This window comes from Thermobia domestica, chromosome 9 (assembly GCF_964235325.1).
Source record: "Thermobia domestica chromosome 9, izTheDome1.hap1.1, whole genome shotgun sequence".
NCBI classification, from domain to species: domain Eukaryota; kingdom Metazoa; phylum Arthropoda; class Insecta; order Zygentoma; family Lepismatidae; genus Thermobia; species Thermobia domestica.
Genome location: NC_137462.1, coordinates 267,112,138 through 267,136,343, shown reverse-complemented (window position 1 = coordinate 267,136,343; position 24,206 = coordinate 267,112,138). Strand labels below are relative to the sequence as shown.

Here is a 24,206-nt window from a genome sequence, read left to right as displayed (position 1 = left end):
TAGCAGAGCAGTTTTAAGAACTCCACCTCTCTTTTTCCCAAACAACCAAGACACCCTCATTGTATCCTGGTGATCATGGCTGATGATTTTCATCCAAAATATTGAATTACTTTACTCGCTATACATAATATAGTATAATAAGATTGTGTTATTAGCTAAATATTCTTTAATGCATTAGATTTGGCAATTCTTAGCTAATAATTAAAGAGCAAACTTGTAAAAACTGAACATAAAGCCACTGCAAAACAGTCACCAAAAGTTGACATCTATCTAACTTATAACGTTATACCCCGCGAAAGATTCTTGTCAAACTTTTTGTTAGTACATTGATACGTGGTCAAAACATACCGCAATCGTTGTTACTTTTTGTTTTACAAACTTCTTTTATTTCTTTGACTCTTGATTCACTAGAGGAACGAACTCAACTGAATCTGATTACGCATCATGTTGTCTTTAAATAGTAGTTACATTTAGTTTGTAATAAACAGAATACTTCTAACATACAGTTATTAAAATTAAGTAATAATATTTTTACAAACTAATTCACAGGATACCAAAACAACATGATACGTAATCAAATGCAGTTGAGTTCGTTCCTCTAAGTCTCCGCCTTAACTTAGATTTTGGGGGAAATATTATTCTGGCATCACTGAAAATTCTTCAGGTTAATATTTTCTGTTGTAGAATAACATTATGGTTGATTGTGGTAAGTTGCATTTCATTATCTCTGTTAGTAATATTGCAGCTTAATTCTGTGTTGAGGAATACAGTGACTTCACCGTGCTCAACATGGGTTCTATTCGTTTCTTGGTCGGTATCACGTTTCATAAACCAACACAGACTTGACTCAATCTTAATTACACATCACTAAGTAAATAAGTCCAAGTGGATTAGTTTCTGTTTTCACAGAACCTCGTATGACTACATATAGTAAATCTATCCCTTAAGATGCCACCATTTACATACATTAATCTCTACCCCGCTTACTAAATCAAGTTAATGTAATTAACAATTCCTCAATTTGGCTCTAAACTTCAATCTCCCTTCACTTATGAAAAACAAGCAAAACAAAAATGGGAAATATTGTATTGTTTTTAGTATGCCAAGCTCTTGATATGTTCTTTTTAAAATTATGAAACAAGTTTTTAAGGTCAATGCAACATTTTATTATTTACCTACATAGAAACTAACGCATATTTAATGAAATTATTAAAACGATATGTAAAACACTTATGTCGTAGTCTGCAAGTTTTCCTGAACTGTATCAGCCACTTATGCCGTGGCCTTATTCACCAGGTTGTCACTCACATAAAGATTGAATCATTTTACAAACACTACATCAAGAAAAGAAGCAGCAGCACCTACGAGAGACTCTCATCTTGTCAGTACGTCCGTTCTTTCATAAATAGTGGCCTTTCCTTTTTTCTATATAAACAAGCAATTGATGAACAAGAACTTATTCAAACCAAAGAGAAACGGGAACGGTGGAAATTTCATAACAAGAAACTGCATAATTTATATCGTTTAGCAAACACTATTAGGGTCATCAAATCTAGAAGTCCTAGATGAGCAGGTCATGTAGCCAGAATGGAAAAAAAAAAGTAGAAACGCTCTCAAAGTTTTAACCGGAAAATGACCATTAGGAAGACCTAGAAGCAGATGGGAGGATAATATTAAGCATGGATCTCGCAAAAATAGGAATTCAAAGTGGAAACTGTATTCAGTTGTCTAAGGATAAGAAGTCAGTGGACAGCTTTTGTGAACGTAGCATTGAACTTTCGGGTTCCATAAGCCATAGAGTTAGTTTAGGTTCAATTCTAAAACGCTCGCAGCAAAGCTTATGAAAGGAGAAAAATGTACTTATAAATGTGATTTGATTTTTATGTGAAGTGACAACCTGGCGAACAAGATCACGGAATATATGGGCAAAACCGTAAAAAAGTCTTTCCTATATACCAGGTTATCATAAAATAAGTATCGCTGTTCAGAGAACTCTGGAGACGTAACCACTCAACAGAATGCAACCAATCTATTTTATTTTCTACACCAATCGCTTCTGCATGTTCCCAAATATGCTTCCACCAGGTTTGGTTGCATTCTGTCAACTGGTTATGTCTCTAGAGTTCTCTGAACAGCGATACTTATGTTATGATAACCTGGTATTTAGCAATATTCAATTTTCTGTTAATAATAGTCAAACATCTGCAATCACATTAACATTATCTGCTTCTTACATTATAATCGGGATATACACATTTGTAAACATATTCATATACAATCATGTATTTAGTTGCACATTTGCCGTTATGAAATGCAACATAAGAGAATTACCCTACCTCTACATTCGTTAATTTTTCCTTGAAAAATCTACATATCTTTTTCATATTCACGAAAGTATGTGGATCATATAGTAGTAGTGTTGCGATTACCCTGATTTACTGCGTAATTTTCGAACATTTTACTAGTAGTATCATTGTTTTTATTTTCTATATACAAAAATAAAATAAAATAAAATAAAAACTACAATCATGGCTTTAAAGATACGTCTTCAAAACAGTGACAATTTTAAATAATTAATATTTTCCTGACCAGAATATATACTTCTTTATTAAAATTGAATCAATTCGTTTTACATAACGTTATGGAAACTGTTACGAATTAATTCAAATTTAATAATGAAGTACATACTCTGGTCAGAAAAATATTAATATTAAAGTAATAATTCTAGAGTCAACATGGAAGGACTGACAATTTTCGTATACAATATTCTCTAGGTATTAGACAATTATGCATGGAAATGGATTAAAGAATTTCTCAATTTACGCAATTATTTCAAAAATGTGAAAAACTAGAAAGGAAAAGTTTCCCGTGACTTTCTTCAATTATTACAATCTTCAATCAACTTAGTCTAAAAATCTGTAAATGAATTTATTCATTTACTGAGCTAATATTTAAGGTACGAGGTGTGATCAAAAAATACGGTGACTAATTTTTAAAAACAGTCATAAGCTTACATGGAATTTGATTTAATCTCCATCGAAGTACTGCCTTTGCCCAGCAATGGACTTATCCCAACGTGATTCCATGACTGGAAGCATTTCTGGAAGGATTCTTTTGGAAGGGCGTTCAGTTGGTCTGTCGTAGCCTTCTCAATGTCAGGAATGCTGTCAAAACGTTTTCCCTTAGGCACAGTTTTAAATGTTAGGAAGATCCAGAAGACGCATGATGCTAAATCTGGTGAACAAGGCGCATGTGGACAGACAGAAACACCTTTCCCGGCAAAAACTCGCGAATCAAAAGCGAGATGTTGGAACAAAATTTGCACTTACTCGTCTCATTTGCAAAGTATCGGTTAAAAAGCTTTGCACGGACTCACACGAGATGCTAAGTTCTTTGATAAGCTCTCGAATAGTTATTCGCCTGTTTGAAGAACATTTTTGCCACGTTTTCTTCTCGTTTCGAGGTTAATGGACATCCCGAACGTTGCTCGTCTTCTACTGACTCATTTCCGCTTTTAAATCGCTCATACAATTTGTAAACAATCTTCAGATTTACATCATTATCACCAAACACCAATTTCAACATTTCACGCATCTTTTTCTTTTTCTTTTCTTTTTTTTTTGCAACTTAAAACAGAACTTAATATCCACGTGTTGTTCGAAATCCGTAATGCACGACAGACGCGGTAAATCTAACCTCACTCTAGTGGCTCTGAACACTGATTGGCAAGTCAGAACGTGTTCCAACTTGACGCTGCCTGTCTCAACAGATCAGGCTTTCGGACATATTACATCAAATGGTTGTAGAATCAGCAGTTGCTGCTAAAAAATCATCCATCATATTTTTTGATCGCAACTTGTACGGTGTTCCCTAACACCTTCGTGAATAGTATAATTATTAATAACACCTTAAATATTTGACAAAATAAAAAGAGTATGTTTACAAATTACCGTAAACATGCGTCAATTCATATCATTAAATAACTTGTCTAAATTCATTACCTTCCCTGGTATGAAGCAACATAGATGAATATCTATGTATTTCATAAAAGTCATCACCAACATTGATAACCTTGTTTCAACAGCTGTAAGAATATCACAGTGTCTAGCTAACGGATGGTTCCTTCTTTCGGATTCCCTCCGAGGCAACTGGGATTTCACAGATTTCAAGCATTGTGTATGGTACTTTTCGACAGCAATAAAACCTTTATTTAGCAACTGTCTTCCCAGACGGTCGAAATCCTTACACACCTAAAATGAAACAATATTACAATTAATGTATATAAATGCATATACATATATATGATGTTTATTTCTTACTGTTTACCTTTCGTCAGTACTTTTTTCTGAAAGGAAAAACACCGTACTTATTACGCATAGAGGCTATATTACTAAAGCAAATTCCACTCTTTGAATGTACCGTCCGGAATAATCTCGTCGATTATCGATTGATTTTTGGCTTTGATATCAACAGGAGAATGACGACACTCGAACAGCTAGAGCCTTACTCTGTTATTTGTGATAAACTCTGAGAGAGGTTTATTTCTATTATCCTAATGAACATCATTACGGAATCTGTCCGCATAAGCAAAGATGACCTAGATTACCTAGATTAAGTTACTAGAAGGTTCATCTGCGAGAACACCCTTTCATATTCGCTGGAATATATTACAATCGAGAACTTTTTTTCTGAAAATAATTTGTCCGAACTTCAGTTTTTCTCAAAACGGCCAGGGAAACTACCAACTCCATCTCTTTTATTTAAGTAGCATTTTAATGGGGATGGGCACCGGACATGGGCATGTCTCCGCCATCTTGAACTCAATATGGCGCATGATCGGCTTGACGGGCAGTCTTCCTGACCAAATTTTAACCTGTTACGGTGAACCTGCATCCAGCAAATGTAGCTCGTCCTTTAAGAAATATTGTCTAAAGTACTAAGTGTGAATTTCGTGATTAAAGAAACGAATATGTAACGAACTTAAGTATGCTGACGTAAAATAGGGCATACTTTTTACTGCTCGTATTGCAAACTACTGGTTGCTACCTTTTAAATGCATATAATATACTGTTGTTCAACTTTTCAAATCGATATTAACTGAAAAATTCATTTCATAAATACAAAAATGGGTAGAGAAAGAGCAATTTTTCAAACTCCAGCAAAACAGTACCAGAACTCCGTACCGTTGCGAGCCACCACAGAAAAGCACTACCTTTAATTATTAAATCATTGCATTAGTGATATCCAATGAATTACGACTTATATACAGGCTTTCGGAATTTCAAGAACTGCATAACAAGTTTTCTATAAGAATTATTCTAACTGATTACCCTTTTTAATATTCTCTATTAGCCTACCCAAAATTCCTCAACTCAATCGCCCCAGACGAAGAGATGCTCATGAGTAAATCGAAGTAACGTAGCACGGACTTAGACTCATTACAGGAGTACAGGTAATGTCAGACATGCTATGCAGTGGTTGTATATGGCCTACAAGTGCAGCAAATAAGAATTCTTTGCCACTTTCGGCTCAGGAAATCTCAAACAGGATTTTCAGTGTCTAAAAATCAAAGTACTAGTAAAACTAATGCAAATTTTCCCTCTAGCTCTCACACCTTGACAGGTGAAACACGAAGTAGACTCTAGACAGTTACAGCAAGGTATTGTTTACCGGTGAATGTCGCACGCATCTTGATTCTGGCAACAGCAACGATGTGTTTGGGCAAAATCTGAAAATATTAAACCTGTGTAAAACAATTATATGACTAATATTGGAATACGTCTCCCATTTTAGTAATTGCCGAAATTTTCAATGGCAACTCCAATCTTCTTCACTGGCGTTTTCTTAAATAATCTACAGCAAATTCATAACATTATAAGCCATCCATCACTGTGGCATGGCTACTGATGAATGAAAATAAAAAACTTTTCTCCTAGTAATAAAAATAAATACAATTTCATTATTATCAGGAACGAAACTTGACTTTTAAAAATCTGAAGTTTCACAGAACCATTTTGAAACTTATCCTGATCTTGATATTAAAAGTTTTTCTGAATGGTGCAGAGGACAGAAATGTACCATAATGAGAGTTCACAAATCAATTTTTAAAAAACATAATATACTACGTAACAAAAATGATGTTGAGAAGTTGAACAAGATACAAATAAATTACTGAGTATGGGTGCCTAACTGAGTTCAAGATTAGTAATTCATTACTGAAGAAAAAAAATGAAATCTTTATCGAGTTTTACGTCCTACGATTATGCCAACCAGGCTAAAGAAGACACAGGGATGATGAGAAATGAAAGAAATGGTGGGGTGAAGGAAGTGGGAGGAACCGCACAACCCTGAGAAAACCCACGCACAAGATGTTTGTCCACCTCTACTGAAGAAAATACCGTTACCTGGTACTTACGAAAACATCTAAATGTCCAATCTTATACAGAGGAGAATACATCCTCTACACCCTTATATATCGTTCGACTAAACAAAACCTAGAATTCTTCTGAAGGATAATGTTAGAAGACGATCACTCACCACAAAGTTTTCCGTGAGTATAAACTCAATTGGTTGCTCATTTCTTAGCACGACTTACCAATTTTGATACAAAAGTGAAAGAAAATGATTGTCATAAACAGTTTCTGGACTTCATGTTTGATTTTCCAACTAATGTAATTGAGAATAAACCGATTTAACTGCTAAAGAAAGGTGAAAGAGAGAACAATAATAACCTCAACTGACAGGAAACTAATTATTCGTCGAATTGCACGAAGAGAAACAGTACATAAAATTTTTTATACTTCAAAACAATAGGCACAAAATCTGCTAACGGTTTCGAGGTGCTTTCTCACCTCTTCTTCAGTGCATCTAAAGAAAACATACTGCTATACAGGGTTGGTAAAAACTATGAAAAAACAAATAAACAAACATCTGTGACGACTTACAAGAATTTTAGAAATGGTGTAGTAAAATTAAAACCAAATTTTCAAGCACATAATACCAAAAACGTTTTTAACAATTCTATTTTAATGAACTTTTTTTTTTAAAAAAACTTATAGGTTGTCTATTTATGGAAAATATAGGGAACTTACAGACCTGTATAACAACTAAATAATTAACGCATCAAGAAATCCCCCACATATTTAACAAAAAAGAATTACAGGTATTTTTTTTTTTTTTTTTTCATTTACGTCTCCATGGAATTTCTCTTACAAATTTGAATGTTACCTCTTTAGACATTAATTTGTGTCTAGAAATAGGCTTGAAATGATTGAGGTTGACTACGATATTTCTGACATAAAGCCATTTTTCAAAAATTCCCTGCTTCCCTTGTAACCAGCAGGTGGTCTATTTATCTGCATGTAAGCCTACATATCAGTAGTGCCAATCTCTTCAAGCGAACAGGCCTGCAAGGCGGTTATTCATCTTTCACAAATCGTCTTGAGGCAGCCATTTTCTAAGTATCACAATCACCTTATAAGCACAACGGCAGCGCTACAAAGCAAAGCGCAATGTCTCAGCTCTCTGCTAGTGTCTCGATTCGGCTGCATGCACTGTAGCAATGGCGACTGTACATATCGCTTACTCTTCCTTTTCGCGCTTTTCAAGTTTATTCGAATATTATGACTATTCAACGTTGAATTGTTCCGAATCGTGTTCTATTTACAGAGTAGACAATCTTTCTGAGGCACTAATTTTCGTCTACAGATTAGCCAATCTCTCTGCAGCCCGCATTTTCTTTCTGCCACATTGTCGTACCGTCGCCTGTTGTTTTGCTTTGTAGTGACGTATAAAATTCTCAAATTCGTATAAATAAATAAAAAATCCTTAAACTACGGAGGTAAGTCTTTAACCTGTAAACTACGGAGGTAATTTAGTTTTAACCTTACTACATTTAAAGCGTTTTCGTAAGGGTTTACAAAGAAGCCCATTTTTTCACTCCTATTTATCGAAAACGCATGAAACAAAACGTGTTAAAAAAGATATTGTAGTATCGAAATATCCGTAGTTAAGACAAGAAACAGGGTATTTTGAAAACAAATAGTTTAAAGGTTACCTCACTACTGTTTACCTCTGTGGGCAGTGTTTTAGAACACTGGTCCGCATCCCCCATTGAGTTGTTATAGTTATCAAACTTGCTACTAACCCGGTTTCACTCGCTATCAATCGCTCGGTATCACTATGAGAACTGAGTATTGAGCTTTGATATACAAAGGAATCAACCTGGTTACTAACCTACCTTCACTTATAACTATGGACCAGCATTCTATAACCGTCCCACTTCTCTGCTACAGTAACCCTCCGACTCAGGATAATTTGTAGTTACATAATCAATCTTGAAAATTATGGCTACTCCGTATAAACATGCAGTATGCAACGACATACGTAATATATATTTTCTCAGAGCAAAAAAGGAGGGACGAGGACAAAGCGGGGCGCCAAAAATGCAATATATCTCAGTATTGAATGGTTTAACAGACTTCAGAAAAGGAAGTTCTTAATTCAATCTGTTTATTTATATATTGTGGCTGTGCTCACGTACAACTTCGATATAGGTGCACAAATTGGTGCTGGTATAGATTTGGTGCACCCCATTTTGGAAGATTTATACGTAAAATTCAATACTTTGCATGAAAAGATGTGTATAAGGTACACATTTCTGTAGGCGACAGAATTAAATACAAAGTAATACAGCTGTGTTTTAGTTTTACAAGTGTGGAGTTACTAGTGTAAAAAATCATTACAAGTACCTTACGACGGATAAAGTAAGTGATTGCATGTAAAACGTGACTCGATGACATGTTATTTTCCACCGGCAGTGTATTTCTGCACAGTGCACAGAAGCTGTATTTTATGTTTACAAGTGGAGCGGTACTAGTATGAAACCACAAGTGCTACTGAAACTCCTATCATTGTGAAAACCCACTTCCTTTCACTACCCTCGCTTACGCGTAAACTCACCATCCATGACGCGCCTTCTCCCTTCGAACACATTACAGCGCGGGAAAACCAATTTCGCCCTGCTCCGACTCTGTCAGATACCATTCGTGCCTTTAATGGACATCTAGCACAAGTTGGTTTGTATTTTTTGCACTGTAGTTTGTACGTCATACATCTAGAAGCCGTATTTATACGCAAACCGTAAAAAAAACGTAATATTTCAACAATTACTGATGATGACCCCTTGGAGTTTATCTATGCCAAGTCAGATACTTTTATGTTGCCCATCACAAAACACTTAGGAAACAATAAGAAGGAAGTTAGTGAAAGAATTGCAATATTTCAACAATTCTTTCTAGTGGTTAGCCGAAACTAAACCACTACACATAAATCTTGATGATCCTATCTTTGTGTGAAGGAGCATACCTCCCAGTGGTCGCATATAGATTTCGTTAGGACCTGATTGTACTTCCTGGAGCTAGACCATTAAATACATCGTTTTATAATTATTCATCTAAAAGTTATTATTTCAAACCGATAATAAATAATGAATTTAAAAAAAATATAGGGTTAACTTTAGAGGTGCTCCTCCATTTCAATAAAGATCTATATATATAGGACAAAGGAGGTAAGAAATGGTGATTTAGAATTATTACAGTATATGACGCTTAGGTGAGTAAGCTCGGGAGTAAAGTCATGTTAGAGTTAACTGCCGTGGACGGCGGCCCCGAAATACCAAATTTACGGAAAAATGAACGTAGGTTGATAAATAACAGAGAAAACTGAAGTTAAAATCTGGACTGTATGAGTTTGCAGATTGATCCGATGTGGGGTGAACAGGTAGTAGAGCATAATATGACAGTGTTTCAAACCCACTACGCTATGTTATTAACTAAGGTAGGATGGTTATGAAGCTGTAATGGAGAGAAATATATAAATATAGAGAAATGGGACAAAATGTTCGGTGATATTCCATGTTAGGGGGCCATAAACGTTGAAAGTACACATGGAAGAAGTCTTGTATTTCATATATCAATAGCATTTAAAAATATCGGGATGTTACACATTAAATGTATAATAAGGTGGAAGTACGAAATAGAAAGTGTGGTGTGTATCAGATACTATTCAATAGGAAAGGAAAGGCAATGTGCAAGCTGTTAATGCAAGCGCCAGAAAGCTTTGTGATACACAATCCATTTGTTTTATGCCATAGGAAGTGTTTTTTCCACAATCCTCATTTACGGGACTACCTGCTGCACTCCTGCTCTGACTCGGTTAGATAGCATTTGTACTTTTTAGTGGCCATCTAGGGCAATTTGATTTGTGCTTGATACACTGCAGTTTTTATGCCATACTTCCACACACTGCATTTATACTCAACCCTCGTAAAAACAATTTGCATCAAATAATGGAGCTGCTCCTGTAAGAAACACTTTCCAAGGCAGTAAGAGTGCATGTGATGCTGAAACAATTACATTTTTAAGAATGTAGGTAATCGTCCATTGATTGGTTAGCACGCAGGAAAGAAGTATTTTCGTATGTGTTTTGTAACTTTTAATGTCCTAGCAACGTGTGTTTCATAGGGGACTGCACCCCCAAACGCTTCTGAAAAAGTGCATACTCAGTCGATTGACTCAATGTGGAGAACAGTTCCTAATTGCATCCCCATCCTCAGGATAAGAGGAGGAATACTTCGATGGATATTTGACGGAATATCTATTCAAACACGCAATAAGGAATGATGATATCAACAGCGAATTTTTAGTAGTAGTTTCGAATCTACAACCTATTTTACAGTGAGGATTTAGGATACACTGTTTTAGTAATTTCTGAGTAGTGCGTAGTCTGCAACACGTAACAATTCGAAGACTAATTTTGTGCAGTAATACTATAATTATTGGGAGGCCCGGGTTCGATTCCCGGCGGGAGCTCATGTGGTTCGGATTCCACGTTAATCAGTAGGTCCACGTCTCATATAGCCTCGCTGCTGAACGGGACGTTAAACTCAAAATCAACTCAACTCAACTATAATTATTGATGCATACGAACATACGAAAGAGCAAAATAATGATGAAAATAAGAAATATTTGTGATTAACTGTGAATAGGGAAGGCCTGAAAAGAAACAGAGGTAACTGCAGATAAGATATACAGAAACGTTAAAAATAGTTTCACATGTGTTTTATCCGGGGCCGCCATCTGGAACCCTATGCTAAATACAAGAAACTATAAGTTGGTACTATTTATAAGACGCGGAAGGTTTCAGTGCTTCAGGAGCCTGGTGAATCGGTGCGTTCGATCTGATATTTCTGCGTTGAGTTTTACTGAATTATAGAATAATGACGAGGATCTATTGAATTGTTTTGAGGCCCACGGATTACTGAATTTGAGAACACAGTATAGAAAGTGTGGGTAGGAAGTCAAAATCAACAAGCGTATAACATGGCGAATCGGTGCGCTGGACGTAGTGAAAGAGAAATGAGCAAATCTTTACTCTGACAAACATTCACTGGAGCTTAACCTAACATACTTTAAATGAAATGAAAACTAGCCTCTATGAGAAACGGCTCCAATCAGTGTTCTACTTTAAGTAATCAGGTAACCAAATCCAACCTGAACTAGCTTAACTTACTAATTTTTAATGTTTTAACTGCTTTTTTGTAGGTTTGTAGCTGGAGGAAAATTTCCAAAGTTAAACCAAAATACAACATTACATTTTCCCTTGTCTGATCAAAAATATTATGGGCCTACGTAGGAAGTAATTCTACAAAAGCATTTTCGCAGGCTCCTCCTACCCTTCCCTGCCGGGGCCAGGTTCCGTACCCCATCCCAACACTTCAGAAATTTGCCCTTAAAAAGTTGTGAAGTAGACCAAAGCTTAAAGTGTTTATTTGTTTGTGTAACATTATTCCGTTGGGAACGTAAACACTTCCCTTACCAAACCTGTGGTGATTTGTGTTTGCCCTGGGTGAGAAACTATACTCGCGCGCTTATATTTTCTGCATAAAAACATGTAAAAGCACCTTTATATATACTTTGCACATTTGTGATACCGGTACATTTGTAGTTTGATTCATAAAACAAGACTGTGCAAATAATATAAAAGTACTTGCAAATCCTTACGACTTTATACTTCGTAAGCGATTTATAAATCAAATTTTTGTAAGTCAAGAGATCATTATTTGCATATTTTTACTTTAACATCCCACGAATACGTTTCGTAGCCAAGAGACAGCGACGTTAATGATAAACGAAATGATGTAATGGAGAAAGCTGCAGGAAACAGAATACCGACGAAAACCACAAACTTTACTGTATTTGGGATAGCTTAAGATTTCGAAGAAAGAAAAAAAGAATGTTAACAGGGGAAATGAGTTAATGTTACGGAAATATAAATACTAGGTGAAGGTAAGTACTAAGTTCATCTAACCTAAGGCGAACAAATAAAAAATACAAAATATAGCGAGAAAGTATGAATTTTAAACCTGAACACCTACAACTAAAATATTGACCTGTATTTTAATTTCTACAAAGCTTACACAACTAAAGAGTGTTTCCCTTTCTCAGATATGAAGAGATAAAGAGAACAATTTCTTTGAGGGGTTTCGTAGAATGGGTACTTGAACACACATCCTTCTACCAACCGTATATGGATTGTTAGGATATAGTTTTATTTCAAAAGGGAATTTACATATTTACATACTATTCGGTGGTGGTATCTTAATGTTCACATAATAAACGGATACAAAAGTAACTTATGAAACTAACTTTACTTATGCACGAAGTGTTTTTGGTAGTAGGCACAAACTCAACCTATATACTACCTAAACTGTATTGCACCATTATGTACAAGGTTCAAAAGCAGGTGACATTACACGGTAGAATGCCAATTCATTAGCCAAAAATTGACAGACACACCTCTCACCATTGTATTGATTGCAAGACAGGTCATTGCTGGGCTTATTTTGTACAAAACCCAATAAATAAAGCTTAATAACTGCAAGTTAGTTAACAGCGGAATAGATCCATTTTGAAGCCGCAAGTAACTTATCAGGAAAAATCTGTTTGTTCAAACCTTTTTATACAAATCATTATATTTAACAGAAGAAGGGGAAATGTTTGTACATAATTTTCGAAATGAGACTTCCGATTGGAAGCTAATCCTATACAATCTCTCGTATATACATACTGTTCTGTACAAGGATCACAGTGTATATGTTTTGAGAGATGAACATCACTTCAGGTATTTACTTATAAAAACAATAAGCACCTACCGCGCGTTGAGTAAGTGATTACCATGAGTTATAGGCCTAAATAAGAAATTAAGTGACCGTAATTTGCTTACAATTCTATTGCGTGCAATTTCGTCGTAAGACAGGTACAAAAATATCTTCTCCAATACTATCTCAGGTAACTCGATCAGGGCTACCATCTTTCCGTTTCCTAATTAACAACAGATTCTACGATAAATAGTATATCACTTAGTAGCAATAATTATTCTTTATTGCTGTAATTTTTACGTAACACATATTACACACGACTTGCACTAGAATCACAAATCCCCGAATCCACTCCCAATGTTATTAGTCATTAGCACATTGCACTCTCAACTTGTGGTACGAATACGAACGAAGATTTCGTCACTGCATTGTGCTGCCATCTAGAACATTGTAGATGAAAACGACGAGCATCGCTTTAGCTTCAGTTACATCATGGCGTACAACGGTGAAGGCCCCATGATCAAGCGAGCAAGAACAGATCTGGAATCCGGTCTGCACAGGGTAATGTTATGTTCTAATTATTGTTTTTTGCATACAGTTCGCCCTTTGAACGTTCGTGATGTTATGTTCTTAATGAAGAAGTGTGTATTTAGTTGTAGTGTGATTGTATTGCGGTTTAGTGACAACGCGGTTGGTGTGTGTAGCAGCCGCTTCCAAGAACAATGTGGCGACCATTGTTCTAGTCGAATAAGCGGGATTTATATTATGCATTCTACCAGTGCGTATTCTTGTTGGTGATGAACATTTGGAGTTTTGTTTGTTTCTCTCTGATATTCTACTGCTTGGGAGTTATTGTTGTGAACATTCGTTTGTATTGTGGATCGAATACAACGAGGACCTTCCTTTTGTTTTCTTTTACAAGTATGATGCGAATAGTAATTGCAGGATGCGCATTTTGTAATAGTGCAATAATAGTGAATATAAACGGAAAGTTTTTGTTTTGTGTGTTGCAATAATACGTTAGCCCATCGATGTGCTACCGGCGTCCGATCTCTTCTGCAGGTTAGGCTGGGTAAAGCACGTTGGGAAGACGTTGCGTGCCAAATGCCTCAGGCTAGCCGGTTTGTCGCATTTATAACGAGTGTAGTTCTGTTAAAAACAATGGGTTCGATTTGTGCGTTGGTTACCCTTGCCTTCGTGCAAAATACTTCTGTTCGTTGAAGTTAGGTTTACATTTCTCCCTCTCAGGTATTATTGTTCGTGTATGTTGATTGTAATCTAGTAATAGGTGATGAGTTATCAAGAGCAATTCATACTTTCGATGCGTATTGAGTGGTTAATTTTTTTTTCCTAGTGTGGAAGGTAGTAATGAATCTGATTGCATTCATTATTCTTTTAATAAGGCCGTAAAGCTTCGCGAGGATGGAGGTGATTTTGTAATAAAGGGGTCCGAATGATTGTGGTTGACTCTAGTGGGCTGATGGTGCTACAAAGTTTTAGTGTAGTAGAGAATGATATTGTATAACGTTGCGAACAGCACTCTGGCTTATCTTCTATGTTTTGTCGCAATTTTCCAAATGCGGCAAGCGCGGGTATTACTTGATAAATCTGAGCGTTGGGAAGTCGTTCCGCGTAAACGGAACAGTATTATGCCTTCAGAGATTTTACGATGAAGATTAGATTGTACTGTACAGATGGTTAAGTTTGCTTCATCCATTTGATTTCGTGACAAGCGTTTTGGTATCACGGAATTGCACCTAATGTGGCGACTCCTTTTGTTAGCTTTGGGGAAGAGTTACGGGATTCATTGCTCTAGTTACGGAGAAGCAGTAGCTTACGCAGGAACTTATTTCGGGAGGGGTCCAAACTCCATATGAGGGGGCATTTTATATTAAAATTCCTAAAATTGTTTCTAACTTAAGTTTCGATAAGCTTTTGCCGCGCCAAACCAATGTACTATGTAAATGAAGCCAAATCTAATTTAATATGGTCCAACGTAACTTAACCTATTCATAAGTACTTATCGTCGTGTTGAAAAGCTAGCAGGCAAAGGGAATAAGTGCTGTTCTAACGCGTACAGAGTATTGTTTCTATGAAAGGAATGTTAATAGTGTGCGTTTTTTAAATCTTTTGAAGTTGTGGCAGCATTCCGGAAAGTAAAGCTTTGATGGTCCGACTTTATTTTTCAACTGATATTCTATTGTTATTACTTCTTACGAACATGAACCTGAAATTGTATAATCACTCTTTCCCGAATGAATTCTTGAACCATGACCATGTTGCTTATGTTGCAGCCTTTGTATCCATTAGTCGTTATCGTGTGTATCGAAGCCGAATGCTGAGCGGTATGGGTGTTTAAGATTTTTTTTTCATAGTGTTTTACTCGGCCTGTGAACGTGGTTATCTTGTGAAAGAGGAATCTCCCCGTTATAGAGATTGAGTTATATTATGATTGAATTATATTCAGGTTTGGATTAAGTTAGCAACCGTGTTGTCAATTCATACAGATTAAGGGGATCGTCGGGAAAAAACGTATTTCTATTAAATGATATAAAGAAGTTCGTAGATTAGTGTGGACTGCGTGATATTTTGATTTTAAAGTCGTTCCGAGGTGGTTAGATTCTGTTCAGAATGGGTTTGCTGTGCAGTGCTTTTTTTTTTTTTTTTTTTTTTTTAATAAATATTATTATTATTAGATATTAGTCGAGAGATGCCACCCCTGTGTAGTTGTAATTTCATGGCATTGTTGATCAAAATCAAAAATTGGTTATTTTTCTTTTTGATTTCGCGAGGATTATCCAGCGGTACGGTTTTTAGTGTTGGGTGAGTTTCTTTTCAGCTTGAGATTCATTCTGCTTTCCAATGTATGGTTTGTTGCTGTTATTGAGTTGTTTACGTTCTTAGATTTTATTTCTGTATTCATTTTCAACTGGTTCTCATATTCAGTGAAATATTTGTTTATTTGCTTTCTAAGTATTCTAATTCAGTGGTGGTTAGAGTAGTCGAATCTTTTGCTTTATAATTCGAACTCTTTCAATGGTTCTAATAGGGAATTGGCTGCGGGATTATAGGTTATTTTTTATTTATTAACTTTTTAAAAAAATGCTTGGATGAATTAATTTTAATACTGGTTTTCTTATAATAACAAATAATAACCATTTTCATTTTTAGTAAGATCTATGGCTTCTTAATACTTCATTTATTCTGTTCGGAAATTATATGCTTAGCTGTACGCTTGTGTAATCCCTGTAATTTCCTTTTTTCACTTTGCTTTGCATTGAGGTGATTTCTTTGCTAACGTATAATTTTTCTTCATAAGTACGCCTATGGCTCTGGAGATGAAATTTGTTGTATATATCTGCACAGGTGAGGCTTATTTGGTTCCAAAGTTTTCACTATTATTGTGTGTATCGCTCACTCAGACTTTTTTCCTCTTATTTTTACTGGTCTTTGTTAAATGCTGATCTGTTCGCAATGTCTACAAGATAATTCTTTGAGCTATTATTTTTACGTATTCTTTTGATGGAAAGTGTTAACGTCTAGTTACAAGGGGTCATGCCTTCTATAATGACTTATGCTTTAGGAATTGTGTAATTTTCGATGCTGATTTGCTATGTTGTGAGGAGTGTGTCGATTAAGTCATGGAAAGTTTGTGATTTTTGTTTTGGTAGCCTTTTCGAATCGGGTAGACTAGGTGTACCTTTTTTTTTCGTGCCGAATGTGCTTTCGACTGGTTGTCTAGCCATTTTGTAGCTTGGGCATGAACGTTGGCTGATACTAATTTTTTTCATCATACTGTAGTTGTGTTGACTCTGCGTTCGATATTGCTTAATTTTGACACCTGTGCTTATCCATCTTACGTTTGAAGAGTAATTGTGTAAATGGTGCTAATGAGAATATTAAGAGAGTATACTATTGTGTGAAATATTGTCTAACAAGTATTTTTATGGTAGAGAAAGACCTAGGAGCTATTATGTTAAGGAATTGTGGCCTTCTTTCTCCCCCTCGTAGAAGTGGGTTAGGGTATGCTTTACTTATAGTCTCAGCATCTATCCCCGATGGAAGCTCGTGTCACTTGGATGGTTATTTCTTTTTTTCAGTTTGACGTTCCAATATTATCCCCGTCAGGCTAAAGGAGACGTGTGATTGTTTAAAGTTAATGATTTTGAAATTATTGGATCGCGGAAATCGAGTCTTGGATCGCCTGCACAAATAACTTACGCGCTAGCTTCTAGAACAGCAGAGAAGTTTATGAGATTTAAGTCGCTTGTGTATAACTGATTATAAGAAGAAATTACGATCGTAAGCTAGAGTAACCTTCTCTTCTTTCTCTACCCTGTAATCTCGTAGGTGGGGCTTAACTTCTTGACCTTTATAACTGCTTTAATATTTAAATATCGTATCTACTATATGGGGACCGTAATTAGGCTTCAAAATGTGACCAGAAATTGGGGCCGTCCTGGCTCAGTGGTAGAGTAATTACTTGTGGTGCGTGAGGTCTGGTTCGATCCCAGCGGGGTTTTGTAGGCCTGGTATGAATTTCTTCAGATCCCGTTTCCTCATGGTTGTTTCATTTTATTCTCATGATCATAATCTTGTATAGGCTAGACGGCATAATCATGGGACATACAACTGAAAAGTTTAATTTTATTTTCATAGTGTAAGTATGGCACGTAGTTTCAAAGTCCGCTTTGTAATGTATGTAGTAACGTGTGCGAAGCTTTTCTGGTATACGTTTAAGGTTTCCAAATTTACCTCTCAAGAGGTTTTTATGAATGCAACAGTAATCAGAAAGTGGCGAAGGATTGGGGGATACGAATGGTTAATTATGTCGGTGAGTCTTTTAATCATAGTGGATCATTTGTTCATGATCGACGTTTTGTTTCCTTTCATTTTGCCAGATGTGGATAGATAAAAATTTGAGTTTTTTCTTAATTAGTGATGATGGAATTGATTGCTTACGCTCACTCTGGGTTATCGTATGTTGCGTGTCAAATCTATGTTGAATGTCAGTTGGATTGTAATTGTCTCAATGCATCATCGCAAATTATATGTCAAGTATATGAGTTGGGTCGATTTTTAAAATCTCTCTTCAGTGTCCTGCAATTTGCTGTGAGGTTCGAACCACACACAATGCTGTTGGAATTAGGATGCGTATATATGTCTCCCGTATCGTAGGCAAAGTCTGACCTCTAAGTGCCATCAAAGTTTGATAAATAAATTCGTTCTATTTTCGTATTTTCCATTCCTTGGATCATTCGATCAGTGGATCTCAAAGACATAATCAGTACGCTCTCCAATTTAATTTACGCGGCCTCGCGCGTGAGCAGATACTTCTGGTGGGGCATGAAATTATGCGTTTGTTTTGTCGGGATTCTCGCAATTCCTCCCATCTTCTTCATTTCCAAGTTGTGTTCATTATTTCTTAGCCCCGAAGCATATTTGTGGGACGTTAAACAATAACACTGACGTATGTTGTTTCAGTGAATGATGGTTGCTCTATTTCTCTTCCAATTACAGTTGTTAATTCGCCAGTGTTTCAGATTAACGGCATATTTAGTGTTTTCTCCTAATTAGAAATTTAACTTCTTGAGAGGTGTTATGAGTTTTTTATACTCCGTTAAAGGTTCACGAAGTAATTAACATGTACAGCGGTGGACACTTCTAAATGGTACAGCCATATGGAGATTTACGGCTAAGGTGTACCATTTAGAAGTGTCCACCGCTGTACATGACTATTATGGAAGCATCCAACATGCACCTGATTGATTGTAGTTTAATGGAGGCGTCTGGCTGAGAACGAATCATGGGGTGGTAATGTGATGCTGGGGTGTGCAGTTCTTAAATATAACTTGTATGATAGGTTGCGTAGAAGAAAGACCGGAAGTAGGTTCTAGGGAGTGTATAGCTTAGCTCACGAATCTGTGCCGCGATTCTAATTCTTTTTTGGCGTCAATCGCGGCAGAGATTTCGTAAGCTAGGCTATAACTGCGTGTACAATATCGGAGAGAGGTTTTTACAGCTGTACAATTGAACAGTAAGTGAACAACACGTACACTCGCGTCTTTCGTGTAATAGATTAGTTATTCGCACTGAAAAGAAATGATAACTTAAGAAATTTTGCTCTTTATAAGAATGTTCTGGTTATTTATGAGATATGAGGGGGGGGGGGAAGCAGGTCTGTGGAGAGCGTTCGCCTCTGGTGCTAGGGACCCCTGGCACGATTCCAGGGCAAACTGGATTTATTGTAGACGACTTACAGCCCTTGGGTTTCCTTGAGATTGTTCCATTTCCTCCCACTTTCTTATTCCACTAATTATTTCACTTTCATTATCCGTATCCTTTAGCCTAAAGGGTGTGATCATACGGCGTTAAAACTTTTATTTTTTTATGTTATTGGGGAGTTGGATTTTTTTTTTTTTTTTTTTTTTTTTAATCCCTGTCTGGGTTCTTTTGTGTCGAACAGTTTTGACTGGTGTGCCTATAGAATTTGAAGAGTTACGGTTGAGATTTTGTAATATAACCAAGGTTTTAGAGGGTTTTCAATTTCTGTACCTGACGATTATTTGGAATTATTTGGATTTTGTTTTAACGTGCCTCTATTATTCGCTGGATGGCCAAAGCGATGAAATCGGTTTAAGTTACCAATATATATATATATATATATATATATATATATATATATATATTTTTTTTTTGAATAAATAATGTTACTATAAATTTGGACTTACGGTACAGGATGGGTTTCAGTCATTTAAATGAAACTGAACCAGGAGTGAGAGACATACTTGTGTGTGAGGAGGAAAGGAATGAGGAACCTTACAGTTCTCTTAACCTTAGGCTTTATGACGTGAATGAAAGTTAACTCCCAGTGTTTTTGTAGTTTCGACTTCTTCTCTCTAAACTTTTTCTTTTACTGAGATTTTACATCTATATTTTTTCTTTTCTTCCAAGGTAAAAAATCCGAACAAATGTAATGTGCTGCCATAATGTGTGTGTACACTCATGCCCAAAATGATTGCCGCATATCTATAACTGTCTTCTTGTAAGAATATAATTTGATACTGATTTTGCAGAGTGCTTTTAATACTGATACTATGTGTATGAGCGGAAAATGTATATTTGTGATAAATTTCATAAGAAAAGAATTATAAATACGGAAAGAATAAAACAAAATGTTGCTAAATGGACAAGAAGGTTTTATTTTCTTTTTATTGTTGTTATTTACTGCTCTTTTGACATGAAATTTGCTACATACCTGTCTTTGCCGATTATGCACATACTAACATTATAAGAAATATCGGGCGAATTCGTTATCAAATTATATTCCTACAACAACATATTTATAGACATGAGACAATAATTTTGGACATGAGTGTACATTCATTGTTGTAGGCTATTTTAGTATAGGAAGCAGTTGAAGGTAAAATGTGTCTAGCCCCGGGGGTGGAGAGCCTCTTCCGTTTCAAATTCCGCGTTCACAATGCTTGTTTCTCAAGATAGTTATGAAATGGGATAAAAATATTTCAGTTGAACGTCTCACTATTATCCCCTTCAGGCTAAGGAAGACTATGATTAAAACAAGTGAACGATGAGAGAATTGGTGGAATGACAAAGTGGGAGGAAACGGGAGTACTAGAGAAAACCTACGGCCACGATGTTGTTCACAGGCTTAATTGTCCGGGGATCAAAACGGGGACCCCTTGCACCAGAGGTAAGTGCTCTGCCGTTGAGCCACCGTGCCCCCCTGATAATTATGAATATGCCTAATTTTTGTACTTATTAGTGATATTAATGTACATGAAAATGTGTATATAGCTATGACTTTTTTTTTTTTTTTTTTGTTTTAAAAGAGGCGGAGAACTTTGTTCTTAATGTCCACGAAGTTTGCTTTGACAGATCATTTTATGGCGTTATTGTTCAAATATGATTTCGGGCATGTGGCCACGCGGCTGGCGCATAAATGGTGTAATCTGGGAATCCAGTTTTCACACACTCCTCACAGTGTGTCAGGCTTTACTTCGCCAATAACGCGTCCAATCATTGGCTTCCAAGTGCTCAATTGTTTCTATTTTCCCGGAATAAAAATACGACTTCACATGTCCCCAGGGAAAATAATCTAATGGCTTCGAATGGTACGAACCTTTGGTGTGGGAGAGCCGGGTTCAATTCCCGGCGGGAGCTCATATGGTTGGGAATCCACGTTAATCAATGGGTTCACGTCTCATATAGCCTCGCTGCTGAACGGGACGTTAAACTCAAAATCAACTCCACTCAAATGGCGCGGACGAGGTGGACGGTTGACAGGTCCAGTTCGTTTCAGGTTCATCCCGTTGAATTTGTCGTGTTGAACCAGGAATTTCAGAGTAAATTTGCGCAATTTGCAAACTGTTGCTCCGGCGTGAGTCTATTCATGATGAATTGCCATGACAGTTTGAAGTTCTCTGCATCTAAAGAAAATTTAAAAAAGCACCCTTTATATTATGTAACACTATATTATTTGATGTATTGCACTTCAGGATTATTTTTCTTATATAATTTAGTACTTTCTCACAACAGGCCCAAAAGCCGCACTTGATGACTCCGACGACCGCAAGTTACCCACTTATGGTCTGGATCTTTATACTTTAAAAATAAAACGTTCGTAACACAGACCTAATATCTCTACTCTATCGCACTTCCACGAACATGCTGGGCATTTGCGTGACTATTCAGGGTCCAACCTATATAAGAAACCTAATCGTTATCAGTAGTGTTTATAGTTCGATTTGTTCGACACCTGAGATCTATTTTTACCAATTTTCGACGGAGCATTCAAATCCATTTGAGTATGAGTACTAAAGGCGGAGTGCTAACTACCACAAGATAAGCTAATAATTGGGATTTGAATCTTACCAATAACTTGAAATTGGTAAGTTCTCCATTGGTTTTTATAAATAAAAGTTCTATTCATTTCAAGTCAAGAACATGGATCGTATTATATTTGAGTTCGTACTGCATTTAGGCCAAGACGGTAAATCATAGAGTTGGCAGACGAACTTGTGTGTGTTTGAGATGTGGTTTGTCTAGGAGGGGATGGTGAGAGTTTTCGAGAACAAATATTTGAAGAAGGGAATTAAAGACGAGGTGTGGGGAACGGTCCTTGGTCGCATACGCTGTGTGTAGGGTGTTCTGCTATCTAGTTAGAACTTCTGTTTGATAGTTCTGTGGGTCTGGAAAAGGATAGGAGAATACCTTATTATAATATGCGGGTGTTACAGAAAAACTTTTGTAATTCTGATTGATACCGCATCCAATTTCTCGCATTTTTTCCTTTTCGGTAAATTTTGGAGGATTTATTTCTGAGGGAATTGTAGATTTGCTTTGGGTTTAGTTTCTCATTTTAGCATAATTATTATGAAATTGAGCTGTAAGTAATGGCGATTATAATAGCCGGGAGAGTGGGAGAAGTACGTCGCCGCTTTCAGTTGGAGTTTGAGAGGTATACGTTAAAATTTTCTTCCAATTGTTAGTTTTGTTTGCTATTTTTATTACATGGCAAAATTTTGCTAATAACTGCTATGGACTCTCCCAAGAGCAAACTGGCAGGTGAAAAATAGTCTCTCTAATTTTAGTGTTCCGTAAAAATAGAGAATTGATGGACTTGACATATTCTTTCTCTGAGACCTTCAATTCCACCACACCACAGCTATGCTATAGGTAATAATTTTTCCCCCTCCTGATTCTCCACTTTGTCATTGAATAAGTCGTGTTTTTTGTAATTTTTTAAACGTTAACCAGTTTTAAGATTATGTATAGATAAGTTTCTCCCTTATGCAATACTTGTTTCTGAATAAGGGAGTGAATTCTGTGTACAATCACTATGATTGGATTCTTTATAGTTTCTCTTCTACTTTAGTAAATATAAGAAAATATGTCTGGAATGACTTCTGGTACAACAAATGTTGTGCTAAGGTCAATAAGGTTATTGTAGCAATAGAGTATTTTTTTAAATTAATTAGTCATAATCTATTATTATAGTATTGAATTTCTGACGTTTTATCTGTTAAATTTGCTTGGTTAGTCTCTTGCATGTGCAATGATTAAGTTTTTCTTGCTTGCGTATTTGAAATACTTAGTAGCACCAGCGAAATTTGTTACCAGAGTATGAGTAGATTTTATTTCCTACAGTATTAAAAAAAATTACTGAAACTAATTGCATTACCTCTTTAGTGATAATGCATTTAAACAGCCCTTGATAGTGAGTCATCTGTCTTTCCAGCTTGGTAATGAAAATCCTAATTCTTCTGTACTGCAAAACAAACCCATGGAGGGCAAAACAGAGGTATTGTTTACGTAATACTTCTACTTCAGCTAATTATACTACGAATGTGTGGTTTTTCTTTTTTCTTTATTGCTTTTACGTTGCTTGTTTGTACATTTGTGTTCGCGCGAGTGCTTGCTTTTTTTTCCCTTTTTGTTTGTTTGTTTTGTCTGTGTTCCTGTGTTTATATTTTGATCTATAATGGAAAGGTCGTTTCTTCATTGGACTCCCTTTGTGCTGTTTTTAATGTAAAGCTGCTTCATATTTGCTTTCGTTCTTGTCCTATTGGCAGCGCATGATGCCTTCTTTTTGTTATAATGTCTTATTGTAAGACGCTTTTAACTTTTATTTGTTTAGCTTCTTTTAAAGTCTGTTTTTCTTACCTATTTAGAAGTGTTATTTGGATATAACGTACATACCAACGTTCTGTTGCATGCCACTTCCTTGGAGTGACAAGCGTTGTTCCGTTTAGGGTAAGACTTGGCATCGCTTCAATTTTTTAAAACTGTTTTTGTGTGACTTTTTTTCTTTTTAATATTCCGGAAGATTAGTATGTTGTTGAATATACGAGCTTTGACAAAGGGCTGTGGTGTAATCACCAAACTATTTTTTTTTTCCTGTAAAATTATTTTTTCGAAGTAGTTTTGGCTTGTTTTGTGGATATAATTAATAAATTAATAACATGTAATTTGTTTCTTCGCAAGGTAAGTTTGTATACCAGGGTTTTCTTTCTTTAAAGTTACA

The 24,206-nt window shown here is 36.1% G+C and overlaps 2 protein-coding genes across 2 annotated transcripts in view; one reads left to right on the top strand and one right to left on the bottom strand.

Moving 5' to 3' along the window:
* LOC145660676 (F-box only protein 28-like) overlaps window positions 1-13,583 on the bottom strand; it is a 39,661-nt gene extending 26,078 nt beyond the window's left edge. Inside the window, exons 1-2 of the mRNA XM_081726012.1 lie at window positions 13,285-13,583; window positions 4,002-4,250 (exon numbers count right to left, since the gene is read on the bottom strand). Of these exons, the coding sequence (XP_081582138.1) occupies window positions 4,002-4,250; window positions 13,285-13,371 (336 nt within the window). The 5' untranslated portion in view covers window positions 13,372-13,583. The remainder of the gene's footprint in view (window positions 1-4,001; window positions 4,251-13,284) is intronic.
* Window positions 13,584-13,636: 53 nt separating this feature from the next.
* LOC145660677 (heterogeneous nuclear ribonucleoprotein L-like) overlaps window positions 13,637-24,206 on the top strand; it is a 214,095-nt gene continuing 203,525 nt past the window's right edge. The window contains exons 1-2 of the mRNA XM_081726013.1: window positions 13,637-13,720; window positions 23,421-23,483. Of these exons, the coding sequence (XP_081582139.1) occupies window positions 13,652-13,720; window positions 23,421-23,483 (132 nt within the window). The 5' untranslated portion in view covers window positions 13,637-13,651. The remainder of the gene's footprint in view (window positions 13,721-23,420; window positions 23,484-24,206) is intronic.